This window comes from Rhinolophus ferrumequinum, chromosome 18 (genome assembly GCF_004115265.2).
Source record: "Rhinolophus ferrumequinum isolate MPI-CBG mRhiFer1 chromosome 18, mRhiFer1_v1.p, whole genome shotgun sequence".
Classification (NCBI taxonomy): Eukaryota; Metazoa; Chordata; class Mammalia; order Chiroptera; family Rhinolophidae; genus Rhinolophus; species Rhinolophus ferrumequinum.
In genome coordinates this window covers 210,404-227,363 of record NC_046301.1, presented here as the reverse complement: position 1 = coordinate 227,363, position 16,960 = coordinate 210,404, and the positions used below count along the sequence as shown (strand labels likewise).

Below are 16,960 nucleotides of genomic sequence, written 5' to 3'. Positions count from 1 at the left end.
ATCACATTATGTGTTCACCACGCAGAGTCAGTTCTCCTTCCATCACCGTATATTTGATCCCGGAACATTTCTTAAGGATCGTTTTTTTTTTTCTTTTTTTCTTTTTCTCTTTCACGTCAGACGGGTAATGTGCCGATGTCGTAACAAAGTTTGTGGGAGGCACATCTCACGCAAAAGCGTGACCACCTAATCATCACACTTACGAACTACAAAAGGATCCTTAAGGATCTTTTGAGTGTTGACTTTTTTATTCATCCATATGTTTATGCCACAAATTATTCAACATTTAGAAGAATCATTTTACAATATCAAAGTATCATGTTGTATACCTTAGTGTCATATGTCAAATTTATTCAATTAAAAATTTTAAATCATAATTTTACAGTTTGAGTCCAGTACATATATTGATATTAATTTTATTCTTGACATAACCTGCATCTCATTTTTAATTTCTCAAATACCATGCCACCTCTTAAAAAATTGGAAGTGGTATTTTACTAAACTCATTAAAATGACAGAAAAGGTGTAGTTTCTAATTTGGAATGTTATGATCTATCTGGTAGTGTTTCATTTTTCTCACCACAGTGAAGTCCTACGTGACAAAAATCCATATAATTCCATTATGTTATTTTTCTATTTTGAAATAAATTCCGTCTTTATAGAAATAAAAATAATTTATCAACGTTTTACTTAAAACAGAGGCTATATTAATTGTCTAAGCCAGCTTTGTATACTAGAGCATGGGCTTTAATGTCAGTATACCACTTCTTAGCTGTGTGTTTTGGGGGAAAAGGGTTTATATCTTCTGTATCTCTATTTGGGTAAATTACTTCCTAGTGTTGTTGTGACGATTACATCAAATAACATGTAAAATGCTTAGTGTTCCCTCCGAGTAGGTATTCATCAAGGGCGGTTCCCTTCTCTCCCACCCTTCTCCAAATTAGGGTATTAGACAGGTGTGTCACCAAAAAAAGGTTCTCTGTGATGCTTATAAAGTGATGGTAAAGTTATGAACAGGTCTACTCACCTGTTTCAAAAGCTCCTCATTTTCTTCATTTGCTGCCCTTTACTAGGTCTTCGTCAGCTACAGTCAGCAACAAGAGAGTCAGTAAGAGAAAGTTTATCCCACCAGCCTTGTCAACTATCCACACAAACCTGGAAGTACTCAGCCTAGGAGCGACATTGCAGATAGCTCGTGAGTTAATTCGAGCACACACCCTAAATTTGGACCAAGCCGCCGCTCTGACCCAGATTGCCCACATGATGGCATCCCACGACAGTGCCGAAGACAAGAGCGGGCCGCCCACGCGAGTGCCCCCTATCACAGTCATCCAGGGTGAGAAGCGGGGAGGCGGCTTCGTGGGTGTCTGTCACTCTCTGACTTCCCACTTTGGTAACAGCGCGGATGGTCCGCATTGGGTAGGGACAGTGCGCACCGCTGTCCAGCGGCGGCACCTGCTCGGATGAGCGCGACCTGCTGTGAAACCTCTAGTCAGCTCGCCTTCCATCCTCCACGGCGCCCTCCACACTTTCCTTCTCCTAGCCCCGCCCCTGTCCCTGCCCGCTCCACACCTTACTTCTAGCCCCTCCCCACACCTTCTAGCCCGGCCCCCTCCACACCTACCTCCTCCGAGCCCTTCCCCTGCTGGGTGAATGTGGGCTCCAGAGCTGGAATTCAGGATTTGTGTCCTGTCTATTATTTACCAGCTCTGTGATCTTGGGCAGCCACGCATCTGCTTTAATTTCCTGCTCTGTAAGGTAGGCTTCATAGCGGTGCCTGTTGCCTGGGGCTACGGGTTTACCTGGGCTCACACAGGTGAAGCCTTGGGCCGGTCCCAGCACCTGTGAGGCACTCCGTAGGCTGGCGTGTGGGTGATATGATTGTCCCAGTGCTTGTAATGGAACCCACTTTACTTTTACATTTCTTTAGATTTTCACTGAAGGAGTTTTTCTAAAACAATCTGACCAAGTCAGTTCCACTGCTTATACCTTCAGTGACTTTCCTGCGCCTTTAGGACTGAAATCAGTCTTTTAGGCCCAGCGGGAGAACTCTTGTGAGGCACCCCTTGCTTGTTTTGTCACAGGCTGCGTGGAAACCCTCAGCAGCTCCGTGCCTCACTGCTGCTGCCTAGAAGGACCCCTTCTGAGCAGCCTCGGCATCTTATTCCGAGACTTAGCTCTGCTACTGGTTATTTTTAGGAAGCATCCCATCTCCACCAGGGCGGAGAGCAGTGTTCTCTCTCTGAAGAGCTTACCATGTTATCATTACTTCTTATTAATTTACTGGGGTGACGGTGTAATTTCTAGGTGCACAAGATTATGTTTCATACCTGTGTGCTCGCTGCTGGAAGGCGCTCCTTCCATCATCACGTACTTCACCGCGTTACCCACTCCACCTTCCCCCACCACGCTACTATATTATTGTTCCTTTACTGGTCTGTCTTCCTGAGTACACGCTGGTCTCATTAAGTGTGGAGGCCTTTGGTTATTTACCTATTTATCCTGGTGCTTAGCAGTTGTGGACACCCAGTTACTGTTTTTGAATAGATTAGTTAAATGAAGGAGAGGGATATAGATGGGAAAGTATTTCTTGCTCTTTCAGAAATTTATGATACTGCCTTTATTTTTTTTTCCCCTTCAAAATAATTAGGTGTTTTTGGAGCAGGAAAGAGTTATTTGCTGGCGGTGGTGATTTTGTTTTTTGTGCAGCTGTTTGAAAAGAGTGAAGCTCCTACAGTTGGAAATTCAAGACCTTGGAAGGTTCTGATCTCTTCTTCCACTAACGTAGCTGTTGACAGAGTCCTTCTCGGGTAGGAGTGACAAGCGTTTCAGTAGCTCATGGGTTAGGTTTATTGCAGTGGCTGATGCTTCAGAGGACCACGTACTTCACATTGAGCTGCCTGCTCAATGTGTCCTTGGGCAGTGTGCCTGTGATCACAGATGGGGTGGGGTCAGCCAGACTCGCCAGGTCTCAGGAATGGCTGACTCCCGCCTGCCTTTTGGTATCCTCATCTCTAAGATGATGTATCTTGCAGAGCTGTAATTACTATTAGATAAAGAGCCACACTCTTTCTAATACGCATAAATTTCTATGCTAAATATATGGTAGCTATTGCTCTCCGTATTGTTATGTCTCGAGGGGCAATTTTATTTGTGATAAATACTAACATCGATATTTTAGTAACATGTAATGGGCCCTCAACAGAAGACAATCTGTGTTTTACAGTTCTCTATAGAATAAGTACATTATACCCTCAGCTGCACTGCATTTACTTTGAGTTTAAGCACTTCACATTCAATTTTATAACTATAAAATACACTGTTATACAAAATTAATTTTGATAACATAAATAGTATATGAAACTTTGTTTTATGTTCTTCTTTCTAAATAATCAGAATCTGTTTACCTTGTTTGCTTTACAGGCTTCTCAGTCTTGGGTTTGAAAAATTTGTCAGAGTTGGGAGTGTCAGGAAGATTGCCAAGCCAGTTTTACCTTACAGGTAAGAATCCTAAATTCCAAAAGTCACAGAAGGTTCACAGAAGTATAATAATTTTATGTGTCTTACCTTAAATTAGGTTTTTTGTTTGTTTGTTTTTAATTTTTATTGGGGAATATTGGAGAACAGTGTGTTTCTCCAGGGCCTATCAGCTCCAAGTCTTTGTTCTTCAATCTAGTTGTAGGGCGCACAGCTCTGCTCCAAGTCCAGTTGCTGTTTTTCAGTCTTTAGTTGCAGGGTTTGCAGCCCACCATCTCATGCGGGAATTGAACCACCAGCCTTGTTGTTGAGAGCTGGCGCTCTAACCAACTGAGCCATCCGGCCGCCATTAAATTAGGTTTTTGAAGAAGAGTGGAGAAAGCCTTATCTTGGTTAACTTAGAAAATCTGTACTTAACTTTTTTGTGGTGTTATGAAAATGGAATAAAGAGGGGCATTCTTTTATGTATTTCCTTTTTTTAAGTGTATTTTTCCAGGACCCATCAGCTCTAAGTCATGTAGTTGTTTCAATCTAGTTGTGGAGGGCGCAGCTCACATGGCCCATGCAGGGATCCAATGGACAACCTTGTTAAGAGCACCGCGCTCTAACCAACTGAGCTAACTGGCCGCCCCTTTTATGTATTTCATTTTCTTAGTCTGCATGCTGGCTCAGAAAATGCAAGTGAACAATTAAAAGAACTACATGCACTAATGAAAGAAGACCTGACTCCTATGGAAAGAGTCTATGTGAGAAAAAGTATCGAGCAGCATAAACTGGGGACCAATAGGACCCTGCTGAAGCAGGTGAGGGGGTCCAACTTCCACCCCGCCAACAGCACGTCCAGTTAGAAAACCTGTCGATTTTCCCCTTGTTTATAGTGAGTACCAGAGAAGAACATTGGCTTTTATCAGGCTTTTTGCGGCAGATCAGTGGTATTCTGGTATGATACACAAGTCTTGTAAGACTCAGGGAAACGTACAGGCTGCAGTGCGTGCGCTATGACGTAGCTGGTGCGTGCGCTATGACGTAGCTGGTGCGTGCGCTATGACGCAGGTGGTGCGTGCGCTATGACGCAGCTGTGCGAGGTAGCAGCCACTTTCCCTGGCGTCAGTGCACATGCGCTGGAAGGCCATGCCAAGTACTTTGGTAGCACGTTCAGCGCACTTTGCGAGAGCTTTGGCCTGCGTTGTGTTTATCCAGCGTCATCTGGAAGGAAGAAGTATGTACGTTACCCCTGGTAGTTTTAAAATCTGGATATTATCATTCCTTCCTTCTGAATGTCAAATGTGCCTTTTCTCCATATTAATGGGCTGTGGTGTAAGTAACCCATATTCTGTGATTTCCATTTCTTACGTGGGAATAAGGAAAACATGGCAATAAAGTGACCTACGATTTCTGTTTGTCAGGAATTAAGACTAGCTTGTTTCTGATTTTAGCCTGCAAGGCCTTTGGTAAGTGTGCCCTCTTGTTGTTTTAAATAGCTGGTAACTACTAACGGTCTTCTTGTAACAGGTTCGCGTTGTTGGAGTCACCTGTGCAGCCTGCCCGTTCCCGTGCATGAACGACCTTAAGTTTCCTGTAGTTGTGCTGGACGAATGCAGCCAGATGACGGAACCCACCGCCCTCCTCCCCATCGCAAGGTAAGGCCCCTGCACAGGGCACGCAGCTGCCACAGCCACTCCCAACACTAACGCAGTTCCACCTTGTACCGAACTTAGCAAGTCAAGTGCTAAGCTGATTTTTTTTTTCCCCCCCCCCCGCACCCCCTAAGCTGATTTTTTAAAAGAACGCAGAGGGAAATTTTGTTAGATCACGGTTGAGATGCCTGGGTCACATGATCCTCAAAGCCTTGACAGCTGTCATGCTACGATTCTTCTAGAACCTTTCAGGTTTCTAACTGGACGAAAGGTTCCTCTCTAGCCATAGTTTGAGAACCCAACTCTACTGAAGAATGTTCTTCAGTTGCCTTACCTTCATGTGTTTAGTTTCTGAAAATAAGTTTTAGATTATGAAAGGATATAAAGTATATAAAGAAAAGTAAGTTGAAAATGAAAATCTGTGTTAAAATGTAGAAGTCCGTGCAGTCTTATTGGAGAATCCTAAGGTGGGGGGAAGAGTGCTAGACTTGGACTCACTTGGCCTTTCACCAGGTGACAAGGAGCAGGGTCCACGTCATGGCTGAGCCTGGGCTTGGTGGGTCCCTGCATGGTGGGGCTCTCAGTGTTTACACGGGACAGCTGGTGAGCCTGGTCAGGGGCCGGGTCGGGGGACCTTGACAGCCCTGCATGGAGGGCAGGGGTTTCACTCTTACACGGGACACATGACAGACAGATGCAGCCATGCGAGGCTCTGTCACAGCCAAGTCACTGATACAGATGCTGAAGCTTGGAAAGATCCAGCAGCTGGCTGTGTCCACACAATATAGTAGAGCTGCAGTTTGCATGAGGTTTTTCAAATAGGAATTCCTGGACCTAATTCCAGTGTGGGGTGGGGGAGTACACCCATAAACAGTTCTCGGAACACCAGCTGGGTGTCCAAGAAGTCAACTCACGTCTGGCACTACCCACCCACAGACAGCACCAGACCCCATGGGTTAAGGGTATGGTCCGACCAGACCACACCTCACCCCCAAACACACACTTTGGACTCCAGCCGCCAGCCCAGGCTCTTTACCTGTGCTTCTGACCACCTGGGTACACGTGGGAGGTTCCAACGACCCCTCCCACTCAGATGCCAATCCCAAGTCCACAGTGTCACCTGCACTCTTGCCCCACTGACTGTCAATCAGGGTCCCCACGACCCCCTCCTTGGGCTCCCTTCACTTCCTAGAGCAGCTCACGGAACTCAGAGAAAACATCACCTACGGTCACCGGCTTATTGTGAAAGGATGTAACTCAGGACAGCCAGATGGAAGAGACAGGTGCATTGGACCAGGTGTGTGGGAAGGGGTACGTGGCCTCAGTGCCCTCTCCAGACACCACTCTCCCATCTCCACACGGTCACCACCCTGGAACCCCCCGGAACCCGTCCTTTTGGGTTTCTCTGGAGGCTTCATCACACAGGCAGCAGTGATGAACTCAGATGCTGACTCATTCAGCCTCCAGCCCACCCTCCCCCCCCCCCCCCCGCCCACCGGAAGCTCAGGGGTGGGAGGGAAAGTCCCAACCCTTTACTCACGTGGTGGGTTCCCCTGGCATCCAGCCCCCATCCTTACCTGTGTCCAAAAGTCACCTCATTCACAGGACCAAAGGCAGTTTCCTTACTCTCCGAGAGTTTCCAGAGCTATGAGCCAGAAACGGGATAAAGACCAAATATATACGACAAATAGATTTTGGTCATCTGAATGACCAAATATGTGTTTCTTATAAATTACAGTATGGCAGGTTTTTTTTACAAAACTTGGGTGTTCTCCCACTCTATCCTTCTCCTACTTAGAAAGATATTTAGCCCCTGAGAGCCTAATTTACTTCATCTCCGAAGCAAGAGTGTAAGCCAAACGACTTCTAAGAAAGCTTCGAAGTGTACATTTTTAGATTCCAAAAGTCATTGCTTCTGACAGTGTGTTCTGTGAATACTAAGTCATGCAGAGGCAGGGGACTCTTAATAGGCTTTCTGTGGAAACAATAAAGTTATAGAACGGATTCTTTACTGCATGACTTTTCAAAGCCTTTTAATCCATTTGTTGGCACTTGTAAGCCTTGTCACTTCTCAGAACACTTCATGGTGTGTGACTTCTCGGAAATACATTTTAGAAAATGGTGTAGAGAATGTCAGTGCATGCTTTTCCCACCGCCGAGATTAATTTCTGGAATTCTGTGTTTAGGTTTGAGTGTGAAAAGCTGATTCTTGTTGGAGACCCCAAACAGCTTCCGCCTACTATCCAGGCTTCTGAAGCGGCTCATGAGAACGGACTGGAACAAACGCTGTTTGATCGACTTTGCTTAATGGTACTATCGCTAGGTTCATACCGTTATCGTGTATTGATTATAACTTGTAGGTTGATGGAAAATGCAAATGTTGGAAGACTGGTCCCTGTCTAAAAAACTAAAAAGTAATTTTAATTGGAGTTTAGAAAGTACTCATCTCAAATATAAGTAGAACCCTGTCATTGTAGTGCCTCTTTGTAAAATGAATCTTTTCCCTGTGCATTTCAGTAGTAGATAGTACGCATATTGCTTTTGCTCTAAAACCAAGAAAACCTGTAATGTCTCTATTGTCCATGCCCTCCTTTGTCAAGCTCTGCTTCACTTGGAAGTTTTTAAATTAATTATTAACATATTTTTAAATTGAGGCAATATTCACGTAACATAAAATTAACCATCTTAACTGTTCATCTTAACGGGAACAGTTCTGGCAATTAGTACATCCCCAGTGTCTTGCAACCACCACATCTGTCCCTTTCCAGAACATTCTGTGTGTGGTGTGTGGTAAGGGTCCAGCTTCATTCTTTTCCATGCAAATATCCACTTTCCTGTCGAGTGGTCTTGGCACCTTGTCAAAAGCAATTGACGTGTGAGAGTTTATTTCTGAGCCCTCTCTTCTATTTCCTGTCTGTATGCGCTCATTACTCTTTATGGCTGGACAATCTATGTGTATACGCCACATCTGCTTATCTCTTCATCATTACGGTTATTTTGATGCAATAATCTAAATCATGCCATTTTTATAAACAGAAGATTAAAGTGTTATAGCCAAAAGAATTTTTAAAAATCTTTTGGCAAAAAAAAAAAAAATTCTTCATCATTGCTAGTTTAAATTGCATTTAAGCAGTTATTTTGCTGTTTAAACTTTCAGTAATCTGTACTTTGTTAACAAAGGAAGAAAAACTGAAGTGAACCTAAAGAATTATTAAATCTCAAATAAATAGTTCTTCACTCTAAGAGATATTATTTCCTAAAAGCTCCCTGTCACAAGAGGTTTCAGATGGAATGGATTGATGGCTCTGCTTTAACAGGCAGAGATATTCGTGCTCTCGTGCTTTCCCCCCCTTTCTTGTCGCCTCCTATTTTCTTGGTTACATCACTTTTATTTTTATTCTACATTCATAATTTGTACAGTTATTTGGAATCAGTTGTGTATTTCAGAGATTTAGTACTTAGCTTCTTCGTTCATCTGAGTGACTTAGATTCATCAAAAATGTGTTTTTTCCAGAATGGCTTATAGAGGCCTACTTTCCTGAGTTCTTTTCATGTCTCAATGTCTTAACTGCCTTTAAATGGAGATGGCATTCTGGCTTGCTGGACAGTTGCACAGACTATAGACCAGACTGCGTATTTTCCCCTTGTAATGATTGATTGTTTTCTCTCTGGATGCAAGAACTGTTTCTATAACCTTCAAATTTATAAATCGACTACAGACTACCTCAGTTTAAAGCATTCTGTACCTACTCATCCTGTAGTAGAAGTTCTCTCACACTGGAGATTCTGTTCGTTTTGGTTCTGCTTGTTGAGTTCTCTGTCAGTGTCTTAGCTCAGGTGTTACAACAAAACACCACAGACAAACCAAACAGTTCCGTACCACGGTTCTGGAGCCTGGGAGGCCAAGGCCAAGGTGCCCTGACTGGCCCCCGGTGAGGGCCCTCTTCTCACTGTGACCTCACCTGGTGGAGACAGCGCTCTGGTGTGTGTGTGTCTGAGAGGGCACTGAACTATGGGGGCTCCACCCTCATGATGTCATCGAACCCTCATCACCTTCCAGAGACCCCACCTCCTAATACCATCACTTTGGGGTCTGGGGCTTCAGCACATGAATTGCGTGGGGGACACATTGAGTTCATCACAGAGGTGACCCAGCTGTTCTTCCTGTGGGCGTCTTACCTGTCTTGCCTTCCTCATGGAGCGGGACAGCTCTCATAGAGCTGCTGCTTTTTGCGAACCTTAGTTCTCGCTCTCTAACCCAAGCCATTTCTGCATTTCTGTTTCCATGCCCTCTCATGCCTTCTTCATGTGACTTACTGAGCCCTTCTGCTCCAGAATTTCTGTTCGGTCCTCTTTTAGAGTTCCGATCTCTTTGGTCAAGTCCTCTTTCTGTTCATCAGTGTTATTCCTGAGCTCACTGAGCTGCCTTGCTGAGTTTTCTTGTATCTCATCATGACAGTGGTTTTGAATTCTCTATCAGTTAGATGACAGTCTTCCGTGACTTTGAGTTTGGTTTCCGAAGAAGTGTCATTTTCTTTTTGTGATAACCGTGTAACCATGATTTTTCGTGCTACTTGATGAGTTGTTCCTCTGCTGGTGTATCAGGTGAAGCTTTATTTACTTTGATTCTAAGAGTTGAACAGGTTGGAAATTAGAGGCCTTTCTTTTGTTTGTCAGTAGTTGGCGCTGTAGCACAGGTGTTTGGTTTCTCTTACCTGAGCTGACTGGCCATAGTTGAGAGTTAGGTAGCATGAGGGGATATTCTTGGGCCTCAGATGGACGTCCCATCAGCTCAGTGTTTGGTCTTCAGAGCTTTCACGTCCACTAAAAACTGTTCAGTTTACTTTCCTGTTTCAGGATTCTTCTCAGGAGCCATTTGTTAAGCAACTTCTGGAGACGTTAGGAATCTTACTGTACTGTATTTCTCACTTCCACCTAGAGTCTTGTTTCTTTGCTGACAAGCACATTTTAACAATTTATAGGATTGAGGTGGCTGTAAACCTTTTTTTGTTGCATGCCTGCTGAATTTTTATTTGCTGCTGTTCTTAGTGGGATTTTGTTGTTGTTCCTTTAGATGTTAGAGAATAGATTTTGCAAGGCAGTTTTATTCTACCTTCTTAATATAGAAGTTCCTCCTTAACAGTGAGTTTCAAGTTGCAGTGAGTTTTGAGTTGAGTTGCACACAATTTTTTAAAGACCCAAACTCGTTTGTCTTGAGTTTTTAATTGTAACTGAATTGAAAAGCAAAACTGTCTACCCCTTCTATGATAAATCAGTGTCCAACCTCTTTTGAATCAGGTCTTTTGAATGGCTTTTTAAAATCTTAATTTAAAAAGTTATTTAAATTCTTAAAAAAGATTTGAATAGGTAACATGGTCACATATTCAAAATTCAAGGGGAACCAAAAAGTATAGAGATAGTGAAAAGACTTCGCCTCCTGTCCCCCAACCGCTCAGCTCCTATCCCCAGAAGTGTTTGGCATCGCTTTCTTGTATCCTCCTGATGATAATTTATGCCATGTAAGCAAGTGCATGAACTGTAGTCCATGTTCACGAGTGGTGCTGACTATGTGCTGTTATGCCCTTTCTCTTTCACTGTCTGCAGTCCATCACTTAAAATGTGACGTAGATTATTCCCAGGGAATTTAAAAAGGGAAAGTAAAGGCTAGACTGAAAAGGGCTTTAGTGACAGAATGGAATAACAGAAAACAGTTACGGTGAGTTAACGTATCCCATATCCAGATAGTTCTTAAAGCCACAGATGTTGAAAGAAGTGAGGTACAAAGGGACACTTACAGTAAAATGCCCTTTATGTGAATTTCAGAAGTACACCAATAATATATATTATTCATAGGTACTTGCCAATGTAGTAAATGTACAAAACTGCATGGGAAAGCAATAGGCATTGAGGTTCTTTCTGGGGAAGGGGTTAGGAGAGAGATGAGTTTGGGCTTAGCTATATACGTCACATTTTATTTCTTAACAGAAGAGAGATCTGAAGATGATGAAATACTGATGTCATTCTGAGTGGTGGGTAAATAGGTGTCATATTATTTTCTTGCTTTTCTGTATATTTGAACTGGTTCGAATTAATTAAAAAAATAAAAGTAATATCTATTACTTCTTATAGAAAGTGTAGAAACTACAGAAAAGTAAAAAGGTGAAAAATAATACATCTGTAATAACCTCGCTACCCCCAGGAGAAAACCCTTTGTAATATTTTAGTATTTTTCATTCCAGCTTTCATCCTAGGGGTGTATGCATATGCCAAATACATGCATTTTTATGGCATATATGATGGAATATTATTCAACCATAAAAAAGAAGGTAATTCTGCTATTTGCAACAACATGAATGGACCTTGAGACAGGAAAAGACAAATACTGTGTAACTTCATATATATGTGAAACCTTAAAAAAGCCAAACTCATAGAAACAGAGAGTTAGAGAGGTGGTTGGTTACTGGAGGCGCGGATATGTTGGTCAAAGGGTACAGACTTCCAATGAGAAGATGAGTAAGTTCTGGGAGTCTAAAGTAGCATGGTTCTGATAGTTAATAATGCTGTAGCGTATACTTGAAAGTTGCTAAGAAACTAGATTTTAAATGTCCCCACCACAGAAAAGAAGGGTAATTATGTAAGGTGATGGGGCTGTCAGCTAAGGCGCTGTGGTCATCATGTTGCAAATATATGTCATCTGATCAACACGTTGTACACCTTAGAAGTCTACGATGTTGTATGTCAATTATGTCTCAATAAAACTGGGGGAAAATATATGTATTTTTACATAGTCAAGACCATCCCATAAATATATAGTTTCTATCCTGTCTTTTTTAAACTTTGCATTATAATAAATCAGTCCTTGTGTTATTATAGCTTTATAATCATCACTGTTGTCATAAATATGTTTAATCACTAAGTATTATATTGTGTGGATATACCATAATTTAGTCATTTCTCTAACATTGAACAGTTAGTTGTTTCTAGTTACAAAGAATGATCTTTTGAGGATTTTTACTTTTTTTTTTTAATTATTTTTTTTTAAGGAGGACGCAGTTCACAGTGGCCCATGCAGGGCTCCAACGGGAAACCTTGGTGTTATTAGTACCACGCTCTAACCAACTGAGCTAACTGGCCACCCCCATCCACCCCTTTGAGCATTTTTATACCTAAAGCTTTCTGTTGGAGGTTTCACGTACCCCTGACTTTGACTTATCCACAGACTTTGCCCTCAACGGACTGAGAATTGATTTTTTTCTTACATGCTTTTCTCCTATAGACGGTACTTTGTCTATGATCATTAATCCTGCATTTTATTATGTATTATTATTAGAGTACCTTATAACTATTCAGAATGTTCAAACAGTGCTACAGAGCACTTTGCAAAGAAAGATCATGCCCCAGAAGAGCCCTAAGGTAGATGGGACTTTATGATGCATGAACAAAACTGGGAACTTATTTGAAGATTCAGAATGAAAATGGCTTCTACCCAAGGGGAAAAGTTAATAAATGAGTTATCAACAACATTTCATAGTTTTTTTAAAGATTCCTTTCCAGTTGAATGTTAGGCCAACTCCACATAGATTATGAAAGTAGATTGTTAGGTACCAAACTTACTTGATAAGTCTTGTTTTATATGTTATAATTCTGTGGTATAATAGTAGTTTACCATGAAAGGATTTTTAGTAATTTAAAATTTTTTAATTTATAGTCTATTTTGTCATGTTTATAATTCACTTACTAAGAGACAATAAAGCAATACTTCTAAATTTTAAAAATATTACCTTTTTTCTCATTAGGAAAAAAAAATGCGGTTTTCTTACTTTTCTGCATTGAAATTCCTTAGGGTCACAAGCCAGTTCTGTTGAGAACTCAGTACCGTTGTCACCCAGCTATCAGCGCTGTCGCTAATGATCTGTTCTACGCCGGAAACCTCAGGAACGGCGTGTCGGAGGCAGAGAGGGGCCCCCTCGTGGCCTGGCTGCCCACGCTGTGCTTCTACCACGTTTCAGGAGCCGAGCAGGTGAGTGATGTCACTACTGGTGCGCGTCAGCGCGGCCGAGGTTACTGCTGGTGCTGCGGTTTCCGGGGTCCTTCCACAGCATTTCTGGGAAATGTGATTAGGATCTGCTTTTTATTCCAGATCGAGAGAGGTAGCAGCTTTCATAATGCGGCAGAAGCTGCCTTTACACTCAAGCTGATTCAATCACTGATCGCGAGTGGAGTGGCGGGCTCTGTGATTGGGGTGATAACATTATACAAAGCCCAGATGTACAAGGTTGGTGCTACATAGGTGACTGGGTCATACTAAATATTACGACTTTATACTGCAGTGTTTGATACATGTGTCATAGTTTGGTTTGGTGCTTGAAAAACTTTCCCGACTGTAATTAATATATTAAAAAAGAAACATTCTGACTTTTGTCTGGTCTGGCTTTTCTTCTGTATAATTAAATGTAAACCTAACAAGGTTTAATTGAATTCAGTTTACAGCTGTTGGGGCACAAATGCAAATAAACAAATTACAGGGAAGAACATGTGGTGTATGCTTTGTGTTTGGGGACAGATGGCATGAATCTGTGTTTCCCAAAATATTCTTTCATTATTTTTACATTTTATCAGCAAATCAAAGATAGATACCAGATATTAGTGTACACATGAGCCAGTTACTTCTAACTAGTTTTTATGCTTTTTAAATTTTTTCGTATTTTTCATGTTTCATTATTAGTTTATTTATCAATTAAATTAGCATATCCAAAAGAGTTCCCCAGGAATAGGAAAATCATCACTTGATTGTGTTTCACGGTTTATATCATCGTCCTGTTATTTACTTGTCATTTGAGAAGCTAACCAAACCTACGCACATTATGAGAAAAAATGAAAATCCACTGTTAATGTAGGGTGGCTGCTGTGAGAAGGGTCAGACTGAGGGTGCTTGTGCCCGCTGCGCTGCGTGACCCATCCCTCTTTCCTCCACAGCTCTGTCACTTGCTCAGCGCAGTGGACTTCGACCAGCCTGAAGTGAGAGCTGTGCAGGTGTCCACAGTAGATGCTTTCCAAGGGGCGGAAAAGGAGATCATCATTCTGTCCTGTGTGAGGACACGACAAGTAGGGTTCATCGACTCAGAAAAAAGAATGAATGTTGCACTGACCAGAGGAAGGAGGCACTTACTGATTGTGGGCAATTTAGCCTGCCTGAGAAAAAACCACCTATGGGGGCGTGTGATCCAGCATTGTGAAGGTAAAATAAAAAGGCGTTTCAGTTAAGCATTTTGAATTAAAACTGACTTTTGGATTGGTGCTTGGAGGGGTTCAGGTAGGAACAGCTGAGTTTGCCCCTGAGCTGACCAATGGGGGCATTAGGACATCCAGCTGTCTCATGCTTTGTGTCTTTTTAAGGAAGGGAAGATGGACTGCAGCATGCCAGACAGTGTGAAGCACAGCTGGACCACCTCCTTAGGGATTATTTTGAAAAACAAGCAGAAGAAAAACAGAAGAAAAAGAGTGAAAAAGACAAATGTAAAGATTAATCTCATTTACAAAAAGGCATGGTATAGATTTTTTGTATTTATAGAAATTCAGATTCATTTTCCATGATGTATTTTTTGTATTTTTATTACCCCAAAACCCTCGTTATTGAAAAAAATGCTTTATGATACTTAAATAATATTAAATACATATTAAAAATTTGCTCTTCACTGAAGGGTACATTACTTAAGATAGGCAGATGTTGAAGGTACTATGAAATTTTACTAATGAAAATACTTTTTTTTCTCTAAAATTTATGGCTTGTGTTTGCTAAGAAAATGAATTTCACAAGGGGCAAGGGGAAAGCCTTCATGCTTTTCCAGTGTTACCTCAAAAATCCGTGGATCTCAAAGCTCATCTGCCAGAACGTGGTACACAGATACACCAACACACTCCTTCTGAGCTGCAGCTCCATCAGAACCTTCTAAAAATAAATATAATGCCTGGTCATTTTATAACTAAAAACCTATTCACAATAAAACTTAAGAAGTACAAAAGGGGGGCAGTTGGATGACTCAGTTGGTTAGAGCACGAGCTCTGAACAACAGAGTTGCCAGTTCGATTCCCACGTGGGCCAGTGAGCTGCGCCCTCCACAACTAGATTGAAGACAACATGCTGCCAGTAAGCTTCCAGAGGGACGGCCAGATGGCTCAGATTGAATGTTTGGGAGTATCCCATTCAATCAACAAATCTCATGATTTTACACTCAAAAGTACGAAGCCAGTTTTACAACTAGATCCTTCGCAACAATAGATGGCAACAATATTAAAACTGGTCTTCCATTTAGTGTTCAGGAAGTGATAGAATTATACAACAGTGTCATATAATTTCTCTAGATTTTTATTTACGGAAAAGATCTATGCATCACATTGCAATAGAATGAAATTTCTAGGCTTTAGTCTGTTCATCAGTTGCCTTTGCTTTACAGGGTAAGCGTGTTGGGTTTTTTCCAGGATTCACAAGCATGACATTAATCCCCAGTGATGAGGACAGGTGCTTTCCCCATTTTAGAAATGTTGAAGCCGAGGGCCAGGAATGGAAGTGATCCACCGGAACTAGGCGCAGGCAGGGCTAGAACCCAGCCCGCTCCGACTGATATGCTTCTGCTGTGCTGCATACCCGCACGTAAGTTCCTTTCAATTATGTCCAGATCCTGCACATAATGCCCAAATCCTGCACAGATGCCCAAATCCTGCAATCCTGTCTGACCCAACCGACCAGACTCACTTCCCCATAATTTGCCTTGTTATTTATTCGTAACAATTTATTAATCATTTATTATTTGAGCAGTCTGTAGTTCCCTGGTAAATACATTTTACTAGAGAAACATTTTACTAGATGACAGGGGTTGTTGTCTTTTCTTTGAAGGTCTGTGTTTGCTACTAGGAGATCCAGTTTGCTACTTGTTGGAAGAAAAACTGATAAACAAAAATGTATTAATAGCTAAAAATATATGTTTATATTTTAAAATAATGTTTCATGCTCTGCAGCCAACTCTATCCTTGTGAATATACATTTCAATATTTGTGAAAAATTGCAGTTTAAAATCTGAGATTATGAAGCCCAGCTTGAAACTTCATAATAAAATGTAACTTCTGGTATTGTTCTTTAATAGTGGAACAAAAAGAGTGTTCGATTTGGAGACGCCAAAGCAAACCCCAAATGCTGCTTGTTTTTGGCAGTTTAATTTAAAGACAGCTGTGAAATAGCTAAGTACTAACTCAATTTTTTTGTATTGAATAAGACTTAAGTGGAAATTGGTGATTTACTTGACAGATACTGGACCCTGAAAATTAAATAATTGTTCTAAAAGCATGAGCTCAACGCTGATTTGAAATGCCTGCTTTGTAATTAGTCATGAGTGAAATGTATGTTTAGTTCAAATTGTGCTTTTGGTTTATATTAGCATAAGTTGATTATAAAGTAAAGGAAAAATACAACCCTGTGTGTCTGCCAGTCTCTGAGTTCCTGTTACCCTGAAACACAAGTTAGGTTGATGCTTTCAGCCCTTCTGTTAGTCTCTTAATTACTGATTTTTCGTACTGTTGTACTTTCAGGAGAATCTGGTCCTGATAATGCAGTAAGTGGAAGTGGGATGTGTGTGTGTGTGTGTGTGTGTGTAAATCAGAAAATCATTGGGGTTAAAGAACCAGCACAGAAGACTTCCTCAGTGAAGTTTTAGGGCACTGATTACTCCTTTTAAAACAAACACTTGGGTCCATTTACTCTGTCGGCTGAACTGTGATGGACGTGGTTTCACATCTGTGCTGTGGCTGTCCGTGTTATGTGGTGAGCAGTCTGGTTCAGTCTTCTGGAACAC

The 16,960-nt window shown here is 41.7% G+C and overlaps 1 protein-coding gene and 1 non-coding gene across 2 annotated transcripts in view; one reads left to right on the top strand and one right to left on the bottom strand.

Annotated features, from left to right (window-relative positions):
• The window catches only part of ZGRF1 (zinc finger GRF-type containing 1), a 62,662-nt gene extending 46,089 nt beyond the window's left edge, over nucleotides 1-16,573 (top strand). Inside the window, exons 21-30 of the mRNA XM_033135539.1 lie at nucleotides 1,074-1,336; nucleotides 2,651-2,810; nucleotides 3,424-3,501; nucleotides 4,133-4,280; nucleotides 4,990-5,117; nucleotides 7,301-7,424; nucleotides 12,958-13,134; nucleotides 13,255-13,389; nucleotides 14,091-14,352; nucleotides 14,511-16,573. Of these exons, the coding sequence (XP_032991430.1) occupies nucleotides 1,074-1,336; nucleotides 2,651-2,810; nucleotides 3,424-3,501; nucleotides 4,133-4,280; nucleotides 4,990-5,117; nucleotides 7,301-7,424; nucleotides 12,958-13,134; nucleotides 13,255-13,389; nucleotides 14,091-14,352; nucleotides 14,511-14,641 (1,606 nt within the window). The 3' untranslated portion in view covers nucleotides 14,642-16,573. The remainder of the gene's footprint in view (nucleotides 1-1,073; nucleotides 1,337-2,650; nucleotides 2,811-3,423; nucleotides 3,502-4,132; nucleotides 4,281-4,989; nucleotides 5,118-7,300; nucleotides 7,425-12,957; nucleotides 13,135-13,254; nucleotides 13,390-14,090; nucleotides 14,353-14,510) is intronic.
• LOC117038619 (small nucleolar RNA U13) lies at nucleotides 115-218 on the bottom strand. Its single transcript, XR_004425709.1, has one exon. It is a non-coding gene; the product is annotated as a small nucleolar RNA U13 (small nucleolar RNA).
• Nucleotides 16,574-16,960: the final 387 nt, after the last annotated feature.